This window comes from Periplaneta americana, chromosome 16 (genome assembly GCF_040183065.1).
Source record: "Periplaneta americana isolate PAMFEO1 chromosome 16, P.americana_PAMFEO1_priV1, whole genome shotgun sequence".
NCBI lineage: Eukaryota > Metazoa > Arthropoda > Insecta > Blattodea > Blattidae > Periplaneta > Periplaneta americana.
Window position 1 is genome coordinate 59,922,648 of NC_091132.1, and position 12,430 is coordinate 59,935,077.

General features: G+C 35.7%; 1 protein-coding gene across 1 annotated transcript in view; it reads left to right on the forward strand.

Annotated features, from left to right (window-relative positions):
* Positions 1–12,039, forward strand: part of LOC138716349 (sialin-like) — a 35,333-nt gene extending 23,294 nt beyond the window's left edge. Inside the window, exons 8-10 of the mRNA XM_069849337.1 lie at positions 2,753–2,908; positions 4,785–4,870; positions 8,531–12,039. Of these exons, the coding sequence (XP_069705438.1) occupies positions 2,753–2,908; positions 4,785–4,870; positions 8,531–8,770 (482 nt within the window). The 3' untranslated portion in view covers positions 8,771–12,039. The remainder of the gene's footprint in view (positions 1–2,752; positions 2,909–4,784; positions 4,871–8,530) is intronic.
* The last annotated feature ends 391 nt before the right edge of the window (positions 12,040–12,430 follow it).

Genomic DNA, 12,430 nt, shown 5'->3' on the forward strand with positions numbered 1-12,430 from the left:
ACCTGTGCCGTTCTCTCATCTCTGCTGATATTCCTCTCTACAAACTAAAGAATAAGGTCTTCAGGGAATTCCTTGAAAAATATACTCAACATACAATCCCGGATGAGTCAACACTTAGGAAGACGTATGCTCCATCCATCTACGATGAGACAATACAGAAGATAAGAGATGAAATTAAAGATAGTTCAATTTGGGTTTCCATTGATGAGACTCCCGACAAAGAAGGTAGACTTGTTGGTAATGTAGTTATCGGTTTGTTAAGTGAACAATATTCTGAACGAATTCTTTTACATTGTGATGTTCTAGAAAAGTGCAATAACAAAACTATAGTTAAACTGTTCAACGAAGCTATGGGTATCCTGTGGCCAAAGGGTATTATGTACGATAATGTGTTATTCTTTATTAGCGATGCTGCCCCTTATATGGTCAAAGCTGGACAAGCATTATCTGTTGTATATCCTAAATTGACTCATTTTACTTGTGTGGCGCATGCATTTCATCGTGTGGCAGAAGTGGTCAGAGACAATTTCCCTAAAGTAGATTTGTTGATTTCATCAGTGAAAAAAGTATTTCTCAAAGCTCCCAGTAGAGTTAACGTGTTGAAAGAAATGTACCCTGAAATTCCATTGCCACCAAAGCCAATTTTAACTAGATGGGGTACATGGCTAGAAGCAGTTGAATATTATGCCGAACATATAGACTCTATTAACAATGTTCTCCTTGCATTGGACTCTGAAGATGCAGTCTCAATTGATACTGCGAAAACAGTTACCTGTGACATAAGTGTGAAGAATGACTTAGCTCACATTCAGCATACATTTTCATGCATCATAAAAACGCTCAAAAGTCTCCAAAATAGGCACCTTTCACTATCTGAAAGTTTTGAAATTATAAATAGTACTGTGGAACAACTGAATCGTGGTAGAGGTAAAGTTGCAGATGCAGTAAGAGCTAAGGTGGACACTGTACTTTCAAAAAACCCTGGATATGAAGAACTACAAAAGGTTGTTGCTGTGATGAGTGGTGAATCAACAGTGAAGATTAACTTGGACTTATCCCCAGCAGACATTGTGAAATTGAATTATGTACCAGTTACTTCTTGTGACGTCGAACGCTCTTTTAGTCAGTATAAATCTATCCTCAGAGACAATAGAAGAAGATTCACTTTTCAGCACTTGAAAGAAATGTTTGTAACCTATTGTTATGGTAACAGACAATAAAAATTGTGTTTTGTTGAAACTACATTGGAAGATAAGGTACGTCCATTATATTTTTTGTTTAGTTTGATTAAAATGTACCAATATTTAACGTACATAGTCATTTTTTTATAATTTTAAGTCCATATTTAATTCCATATTTTGGTAAAAATCCATATTTAATTCCATATTTTGGTAAAAATAACTACATATATATTTACATATTTCATATATTTTTAGTCCATATAAATCCGTTCCCTGATTATTATTATTATTATTATTATTATTATTATTATTATTATTATTATTATTATTATTATTATTATTATTATTATTATTATTATTATGTATCGAAGTAAATATATTTCCGTGCAGGAATTCTGCATTATCATATGATAAAGGATGGATAGACAGAGAAAAATTATCTCCGGCACCGGGACTCGAACCCGGGTTTTCAGCTCTCCGTGCTGACGCTTTATCCACTAAGTCACACCGGATTCCAGTTCCGTTGGCAGCAGCTCATGTTACTGTTTATACTGGGTGTTCATTTCAAAGTGTGTTATGACGTCACTGTTGTGAGTTAGCGATTTGAAGCGAGTTTCAGCTTTTATGTCAGAGAAGTTGCCTATTATTCAAGGCGTTCAATCTGAACTTGAGAACGTGTACGGTATAAGTTGAATGTCGTAGCAATAGATGGCGGTCTGTACGGTCTGTGTGCTACCATAACCTCTTTCGAGCTGTATTTTGCGCGGGAAAATCGTACGCAGGGTATTTGTTATCATCGGTAACGGCAACATTCCACAACACAAATCAAATGCTCCGTGTCCATGTTGACCGTCGAAGTTAATGTCAACAAATACGTGAGTAATCGTTTTAATCCTCTCCCCATAAAGAAAAAACTCACCTCAGTACGTGTTTCCAAACAGTTCACATTCCTGCCACTAGCGGCAATATCGTACGTATCGGTAAGTACTCTTCAGAATGAACGCCGTACTTGCCAGGCAACTTCTCTGGCATATAGGTAATACGCCTCTGCGGAAGTGTAGGGAGATTGAATTCTCTAGACTCATCGGCTAGCCACATGACGACATACAGCGAGCCATGACACACTTTGAACTGAACACGCAGTAGTACACCCAAGTATTTGAAGCTGTCCACCTGTTCCACTGTCTCATTTCGAATTCGTACGTTTACCTTTTTATTTTTCTTCCGTTTATCTTCATCTCAAACTGCTAACAACTGTCATTTAGCTCCAGTATCATATTCCTCAACATCATCTCTTCTGCTAACAGTGTCATATCAACAAATCTTATACACTTTATTATTCTTACTTCTACTATCACCCCTCCTATATTCTGAAAACAGTAAATCCTTCAAGTGTTAAATCTTTTCTCTTCACATTTAATGCTTATGTTTAACTTAGCTCAACATTTACGAATCTTTCATTTTGTGTTGAAAATGAATAACGATAGTTCACATTAGACTAATAAACATTTGTAGATTAAATAATAAATGTGTTAGAGGTATTTATTTAACATTCATGTCGTGTGATGCAGGCTGCCTTGTTCAAGGCTTACTGATATTGTGCCTGGCATTCAGTGGATGCAACTTCATCTTGGCTATCGTTCTTCTAACTGTAGCCACGTCGAGTAGTGGTGGTGAGGCCGCAGGAGCTCTGGGACACCTGGTAGATCTCAGTCCCAATTATGCAAGTAAGTTATCAACTTTCTTAAACATATTAATGTTTATATATGCAGCAAAATTACTGTGTTTGACATATATTATACGAGTATATACACGTATACACAGGGATTTCAAATAGACGTTCATCCGTGAGTATGCAGCCGCGCGTGGCGGCTGGAAGCACGCTGTTTGCCGGCAGAGTCGAATATGCATAGCCCCTTAAGTGAAGAATATAGATTGCTCATGCAAATTACAATTACAATAATCACCTACCTTTGTCATAAATTATGTTGGCTATTTCGTTTATATGACGTCATTCCATTTTCGGCCAATGAAGTGTAATGACATTTTGAATTCCAACCAATCACAGTCCTACATCGCGATAATTTCTGAAGCTCCATTTATCACTATCAATTTATCGTATAGTCATTCTTTTGTTTAGTCAATGTCGCCAACTGTTTCCATGTAAATCGATGAGCATGAATCCATTGTACTAAATAAAGTGCGAAATCCTACTTCCACATCTACATCTTCATCTTCTGATTCCATGTCCATGTATCTAAAGAAAATGGCACTCCTTCATAACAATTGTTTATTTAATTAATGTATTAATCACGTTATTTATAATTGTATTATAAAATGTTTAAATGAAATTATGATTTCAGCAGATAATGAAAACGTATTTCTGTTACAATAACAAGAGAAAAGCGTAGTACATGTAATTAACATTTTTAAACCTGTATTTCGCGTTTCTCAATTGGCATTAGTGAATAACATTCAATTTCTTTATTGCAGTAATCGTTATTCATCTATTTCGACTTAACAATATCTGAATAGGTTAAGTATTCGTAAATATACAATTATTAACATTTTGTGAGCGAATTTTAGGGATATATTTTTATTTTATTTACGAAACAGTCCTAGTCACTCGAGGTCTGAGATTTCCCAAATAAACCCACTCGCTTCGCTCGTGGATTTATCGGCAAATCTCAAACCTCTTGTGACATTACTATAGGATGTCCTTGTGTGCCACACATCTTTCACACCTTTTAAGAAAATTTGAATTAACACGCATTGAAGCGACATTTTAGACGAAAGTATCCGGAAACAAGTGTTCCTTCACAATCGTATCCATTTAAACTTCTTCATAAGTGGAGATTTACGGGGTAACCTATATTATATGGGACGAGCAGTAAGAAAACCGGATGGCTGACGGTAGACTCTACATTTTGTTGAACTCTCTGTATAAAAGACATTGGAAAATGAAATTGTCCATCATTAATCGATTTTCTCTTTGTGCAATATAGATTATTTTCCGTCGTTATCCACTAGAAAACCGTTAACTTACTTCAGATTATTTTTTTTATCTTTAAAAACAGACTTTTTCATAATTTCTGTTGTCATTTTTGCAGTTATAACCAGAATCTCTTCCTCCACTGTTCTTCATAACTTACAAGCGGAATGGGAGTGTATGGCTCACTAGAGTATTAAAAATCTTTGAAAATCTGAGAGGTCCCTATTTATTAAATGTAAAAACATAGAATTTCCTGCTATCACATGTTAAAAAGGAGTTGAACACTAATAAGCATAAAGTCATCTTTATACTCGAGAATAACTTGTATTAATGTGAAAAAATTCTACAAGATACTAGAAGTGAACAGAAAATTCTAGTTTTTCTGTAATGTGAGTTTGTTTTCCAATACTCAAATATGAATTGGATTAGGCCTAATTAATATTAGCTCTATTTTTGTGTGCGAGTGATTCCATTATCTAATTGAGCAGATTTCAGATTACACAGACTATATTCGCAAATACGGAAACTTGTCTAATATAATTTTGCGTTGTTCGTTATTTTAGCTTAGCTCATTTATCTTCAACCACACTAATGATCTCTTTTTATTTCAGGTGTTATGTGTGGAATAAGCCAGACGATTGCAGTTATTCCTGGAATTTTATCACCCTTAGTTGTCAGTTTTTTTACCTTCGAAAATGTAAGTTTGAAATATTTTAATTACATAATATTATGGATTGTAGTTTAATTTAACATGCATAATATAAAATAGCAATCGACCCTTAATCAGAGGAAGGGGATGAGAATGAGATAGTCGTGATTATTATTATTATTATTATTATTATTATTATTATTATTATTATTATTATTACTTTATGGACAAAAATATTTTGCGAGTTGTGACGTCATCGAATGGAATTTTAAATGATATACAATAGTTTTTTCATATCATCTGAAAGAGCATGTTTTTATGAAATAATTTGTTTTATGCATAAACACTATAGTGTTAATGGCAGTAACATAATTTTTATATAGCCTACTCGTAAGACACGCGAAAATAGAAAAACCAATTAAATAAATTACTAATATTTCTAAAAACAAATACCATAAACAAGACAGAGTAATTTGACAGGGAAAAATCACATTCTAAGGCACTCGAAGAAGAAAAATTATAAGGAACTTTTTTTTTAACTCGTTTCCATCTCCCCCCCCCCCCCACACACACACATTTCATCATCACTACGAAGACATTCCTCCTCTTTCGTTTACCATTTCAATAATAAATTCTTCCTACTGTACTTGATTTTTCTTTAAACATTTCCAACTCCTATCTTTCAGTCCTTTCTCTTGCATGCTATATGAGCTGTATATTTTTCGTAAGAGCTATTAGAGTCACTTTGCGTGATAGAACATACCTTGAAGATGAGCTTCCATTTCGTTTCACCAACAGAACTATATTTTCAAGGCATATCATAACCTGCAAAAACCCACTTTTCAACATGAATAAACTATCAAATCGAGAAAACTATATCGTAAGACAGTTTTTTTTTTTTTAATTTGCGTTTGGTAGTTCCATTATCCAGAGTAGTATTGAATTTCTGCCAACGCGGTAAACTTTCACTAAAAAATATATACTTGCTTTACACTTATTTCTGAAATGCCACTAAAGCAATCATTTAGAACTAAATTTAAATTATGACCCGCGCACTGTTCGTGCGAGATGAGGACAGAAAGAGCTGAACACGTGTTGGAGAAGCGGGGTGGGGATTAACGTTGACATTTCGGTAAGAAAAAAATTATTGCACCTTATTGCATCTAGAGATGATTGTTGAAAGAAGCGCAACTATTGTAAGAATGCTGTAAATAGTATTCCTTTGGAAATGAAATGACTTACTTACAAATGGCTTTTAAGGAACCCGAAGGTTCATTGCCGCCCTCACATAAGCCCGCCATCGGTCCATATCCTGTGCAAGATTAATCCAGTCTCTATCATCATATCCCACCTCCCTCAAATCCATTTTAATATTATCCTCCCATCTACGTCTCGGCCTCCCTAAAGGTCTTTTTCCCTCCGGTCTCCCAACTAACACTCTATATGCATTTCTGGATTCGTCCATACGTGCTACATGCCCTGCCCATCTCAAAGTCTGGATTTAATGTTCCTAATTATGTCAGGTGAAGAATACAATGATTGCAGTTCTGCGTTGTGTAACTTTCTCCATTCTCCTGTAACTTCATCCCTTTTAGCCCCAAATATTTTCCTAAGAACCTTATTCTCAAACACCCTTAACCTATGTTCCTCTCTCAGAGTGAGAGTCCAAGTTTCACAACCATACAGAACAACCGGTAATATAACTGTTTTATAAATTCTAACTTTCAGATTTTTGGATAGCAGACTGGATGATAAGAGCTTCTCAACCGAATAATAACACGCATTTCCTACCTATTTATTCTGCGTTTAATTTCCTCCCGAGTGTCATTTATATTTGTTACTGTTGCTCCAAGATATTTGAATTTTTCCACCTCTTCGAAGGATAAATCTCCAATTTTTATATTTCCATTTCGTACAATATTCTGGTCACGAGACATAATCATATACTTTGTCTTTTCGGGATTTACTTCCAAACCGACCGCTTTACTTACTTCAAGTAAAATTTCCATGTTTTCCCTAATCGTTTGTGTATTTTCTCCTAACATATTCACGTCATCCGCATAGACAAGAATCTGATGTAACCCGTTCAATTCCAAATCCTGCCTGTTATCCTGAACTTTCCTAATGGCATATTCTAAAGCGAAGTTAAAAAGTAAAGGTGATAGTGTATCTCCCTGATTTAGCCCGCAGTGAATTGGAAAAGCATCAGATAGAAACTGACCTATATGGACTCTGCTGTATGTTTCACTGAGACACATTTTAATTAATTGAACTAGTTTCTTGGGAATACCAAATATAATACTTCCCTCTTAACCGAGTCATATGCCTTTTTTAAATCTATGAATAACTGATGTACTGTACCCTTATACTCCCATTTTTTCTCCATTATCTGTCGAATACAAAAAATCTGATCAATAGTCGATCTATTACGCCGAAAACCGCACTGATGATCCCCAATAATTTCATCTACGTATGGAGTTAATCTTCTCAAAAGAATATTGGACAAAATTTTGTACGACGTCAACAAAAGTGATATTCCTCGAAAGTTACCACAGTTGGTTTTGTCCCCCTTTTTAAAAATAGGTACAATTATGGACTCCTTCCATTGTTCTGGTACAATTTCCTTTTCCCAAATAGCAAGTACAAGTTTATAAATTTCGCTATATAATGCACTTCCACCCTCTTGTATTAATTCTGCTGGAATTTGATCGATACCTGGAGACTTGTACTTTTTCAGATTTTCTATCACAATTTCGACTTCTGAAAGCGTGGGTTCGGGTATAAATGGCTCAACAGTTTGTATTTCAATTTCGTCCCGATCATTTCTATTTGGCCTATGTACATTTAGTAGTTGCGCAAAATAGTTTTTCCATCTGTTTAGGATTGATGGAGAGTCTGCAAGCAAGTCACCATTCTCATCCTTGATCACGTTTACCCTTGGCTGATATCCGTTTTTAAATTCCTTTATACCCTTATATAAATCTCGAATGTTTTAATTCTTACTATTTGTTTCTACCTCATTCAGTTTTTCCTTCAAGTAACCTCTCTTTTTATTCCTAAGTGCACGACTTGCTTCCCGTCTTTCATTGAAATACCTAATTATCTCTATTCTCCTCAATTGGATCCTGTAAGAATTTCAATTTTGCCTGTTTCCTTCTATCTACTACAATGGAACAATCTTCATCAAACCACGTTTTCTTTTTCTTAGTTTTCGAAATAATGTCTTCAGGTATAATATACTCGTAGAACGGTTTTCTGGGCCTCCTGAACCCATGGCCTCTGTGGGCCCGTTAGTTACGCTCCTGCTTTCAGCCTCCACGAATAAGTTGCCCTTGGCTCACCATAGAAGGCGAACTACGTAACACAGAATGATGATGATGATGATGATTAATGGAGCAATGGTGGAATTCCGGTAAACGAGAGTACCCCGCGAAAATCTACCACCAACATCTCTTTGCCAACCTAAATTCCAGTTGGACCCGCCAGGATTCGAAACCGGGTTACCAGTGTGAAGTATATTATTGAATGTTGAATATTCATTTTTTCTCTAATCATATTGTTTCTTATTCTTGCGGAGCGCCGCAGGAAATCAATTTCCGTCGAAAATAATCTTGATTTTGTTTTGGAGATTGGACTGTAAATGAAACTGTTACCAATACTGAAATATGACATAATAAAATAAATACAATACACTTTATTTTACTCCAGCAAACTGTTGGACAATGGCAAAAGGTGTTCATGGTGACTTCAGCTGTGGTAGCTATCCCAGGATTTATCAACCTCTGCTTCACAACTTCTGACTTGCAAGAATGGAATTCGCCTAAGGAACAGACACAAGAATTTGAGAAGCTGCGACAAACTTCCCCTGAAGCAGAAGAGAAGTCTGTGTCACAAGACAAGTTAATTATCTGTGTGGATATCAAGGAACAACAAGAAAAAGACTGCTGAACACTTACGTATCCGTAAGGATTTCTTTTCTAATCTAGTCCTTTCAAAAATTAAATAAATTTTAATGCTTAAAACAGAATAAACTTTTCCTTATTTAATTTTATTCTTACATCACAACAGTATTTTCTGTTTACACGTACAGTGCTAATCAAGAGTAACTATTTGATAAGAATAACAAATGTATAAGACGTTAAAACGTTTGTTCTTAATAGAATGTAAATTATGCACGCTTCATTACGTGCTAACGTTCGCAGTGGAGTTATGCAGTTTAATGAGCAGAGTTTAATGTTAGAATTTTAGAGTTCGTACATCACATCCGCAGAACTAGCTCTCATTTTCTCAATTGCAAGAGTGGAACTCACCTACAAAATAAATACATGAGTTTGATAAGCTGTGAGAAAATTCCCCTGAAGTAGGAAAAGAAATTTTGAAATATAGAACATGTGACTTGTGTGTATATGTATGAATGTCTTATATTATTTTATTCTAATTGTAACGGATTGTCCAAGAAAAATTGTTCTTGCAAGTTCTATATTGTCATGAAAGTGAATAACTGTATAGAAATATTAAACTATTTCATCGAGAATGTTTTTCTCAGTGTTGGTGACATTCTGTGTGCTTAAATATTTGTTTCTTTTGTTAAGATATTAAGAACAAGATGAAACAGATGATATCTGATTAGTGGCTACTATTATTCCTAGAAATGTGTCATTTTTAGATAGCAGAAAACTTTGAACTCATTTGTGTAGGAATTTGTGTTGTACCACACACATAAGTTTAATAGCTTAGGTTGTTTTCATATTGAAATTTTGTACTATTGTTACTGCTGCTACTACTACTATTACTATACTACTACTACTACTACTACTACTACTACTACTACTACTACTACTACTACTCCTGCTGTTAATAATAATAATAATAATAATAATAATAATAATAATAATAATAATAATAATAACACTTAGAGATGGCTTTTAGGGAACCCGTAGGTTCATTGCCGCCCTCACATAAGCCTACTATCGGTCCCTATCTTGAGCAAGATTAATCCAGTCTCTACCATCATGTCCCACCTCCCTCAAATCCATTTTAATATCATCCTCCCACCTACGTCTCGGCCTCTCCAAAGGTCTTTTTCTCTCAGATCTCCCAACTAACACTCTATATGCATTTCTGGATTTACCCATCCCTACTACATCCCCTGTCCATCTTAAACGTCTGGATTTAATGTTTGTAATTACGTTAGGTGAAGCATAAAATGCGTGCAGTTCTGCGTTGTGTAACTTTCCCCATTTTTCATTCTCTATAATAATAATAATAATAATAATAATAATAATAATAATAATAATAATAATAATAATAATAATGATAAATCCTTCATCTCCTGTTCAGGAGCATTGGGCCTTGATCGCATGTCGTCATTTAACTCTGTTTCAGACAGGTTTAAAGGAATTCCAATTAACCTATAATATCTCATGTCTCTGGCCTTTTTTTTTCATTAGGTCTATACCAGGCATGCACAAAGTTTGCGCTCTCAGAGCCGGCTCACAGCTCATGAGCGGAATGCAGATATTAGCTGCGCTCTGTATAAGGGTTGACTGGAAGAAGGGGTGGATCTCGTACAAAATAAACACAAAAGGAAGTACTATTACGAGTGCTTATGAAATAAATTCCAGTTCAGTGTTTGCAAAACTATCTTGGACTATTATTAATTAATAAAAAATATTTATTTTACGGAAGTAATAGAAATGCTATAGCTACTTAAATGTACAATATCATTTTGTTATATTTTTATTTATCAGTAGCCTACATCAAAACGAGGTTTTATGCTGTTGGCAGCTGAAAGGAACAGTAGCCTACTGATTGTAATGAAACATCAGTTACAAATGTTCGATGTCTGCCTTTATTAAAGTTGAATATAGAAAACAGTTGCTCACAAATATAAATGTTGAGCCAAATATAGCAATCATTTTCACAGCCAGCCTGTGTAGTCGTGGCTATTATTGCTAATGTTTAGTCTTGTAAATCTCAACCAGGCTAGTAGTATTATTCAAACGATCTTTAGCCCTTAGGTCACATTGAAGATCAATAAGTTCGAGCTGTAAACCGTTAAATGTTATGTTCCGTCTTTTAGATTCCTCCATACTGTACTGTAGCAGTAGGTAAGCAACGTGAAACAGTTACTGAGAATAGGCCTACACACTGCACTCCACTAGATAGCTGAGTGGTCGTTTCCCTTTCCTCTACCTATAGCAAGTCTATGTCATTCTGACGTATCTTCCTCTCCGTTTCGGCGAGCGGTAAACACCGCTCTCCCGCTCCGAAGGAGCACGCGCGCTCGTTGAGCGCTGTTTGTGCAGGCCTGGTCTATACGAATACACTTATAATGTCTCTTGTCCACACCTTTGGAGTAACGGTTAGCGCGTCTGGCCGCGAAATCAGGTGGCCCAGGTTTGATTCCTGGTCGGGTCAAGTTACCTGGTTGAGGTTTTTTCCGGGCTTTTCCCTCAACCCAATTTGAGCAAATGCTAGGTAACTTTTGGTGTTGGACCTCGTACTCATTTCACTGGCATTATCACCTTCCTCTCATTCAGACGCTAAATAACCAGAGATGTTGATAAAGCGTCGTAAAATTAAAAAATATCTCTTGGGCGGCCTCTTTTTATGTAGGTACCTAAGATACCTAATATGGCAGCTGTGTCTGAGGGTGGGGGGAAGATAACATGGTGGCTGTGCGCAGCGCTGATTTCGACCAGTACTTTCCATTGCCAATCTATCAGTATACTGTATCTGTGATCTGGACTAAGACGGCCATTACCAAGGCAGAAGCTTAAGTGAACTAGTGAAGACTGTGACAGATGACCGAGAAATTTCTTCGATTGTGAAGTAGCTGCTATCAAGGACGTAAGTGTACATCTTTCATACTAAATCGCTGAAGTGTGTTTGTCTGTGCGTATTACCTGGAAGTAGTAAATCATTACAGAAGTTTATGGAACACCTGTAGGACAATTATTATAAATTAGGTACACATAGGCCTATATATAAGGTTGTTGTTTAGTCATCTGTCCGAAGACAGGTCTGAACCTCACAAGTGATACCAACAAGATACCACTTATAAGGCAACTAAACCAGGAATAGGGTGCAGTTGCTTTCCCCCTCCATTGCATACATCGCCGATTAGCTACATATTACATTAATCAAACTTCATATGCATACAAACAATTGTTCTTCCTCTGACTCACATAAATATAGGGTACATATTTTCAGTATTCTTTGGTACGTTGAATGTTCCTTTCCATAAATTTCACCAATTTCACTGAGTAGTTTATCTTTAAAGTAAAAGGTAAAGGTAACCCCGTAATATGCCATGAAGCCACTTGGGGGCATGGAGGTAGAACCCCATGCTTTCCATGACCTCGGCACTAGAATGAGTTGGTGTTTATCTTTAAAGTAATTTATTTTTAATTTATGCCCCTTCAATGGAGTTTATTTTATGTTACCCATAGTAACCACCGTACGAAAATAATAAAATCCATTGTGTAAATTGTCTAGTACACGTATTGAGGTTACGTTAGAACTGCTATCCCTCTTTAATATGGGCTACATTCCATTGTATGACAGTTTATAGTTTATTTAAGCAAATATAATATTATTAAAATC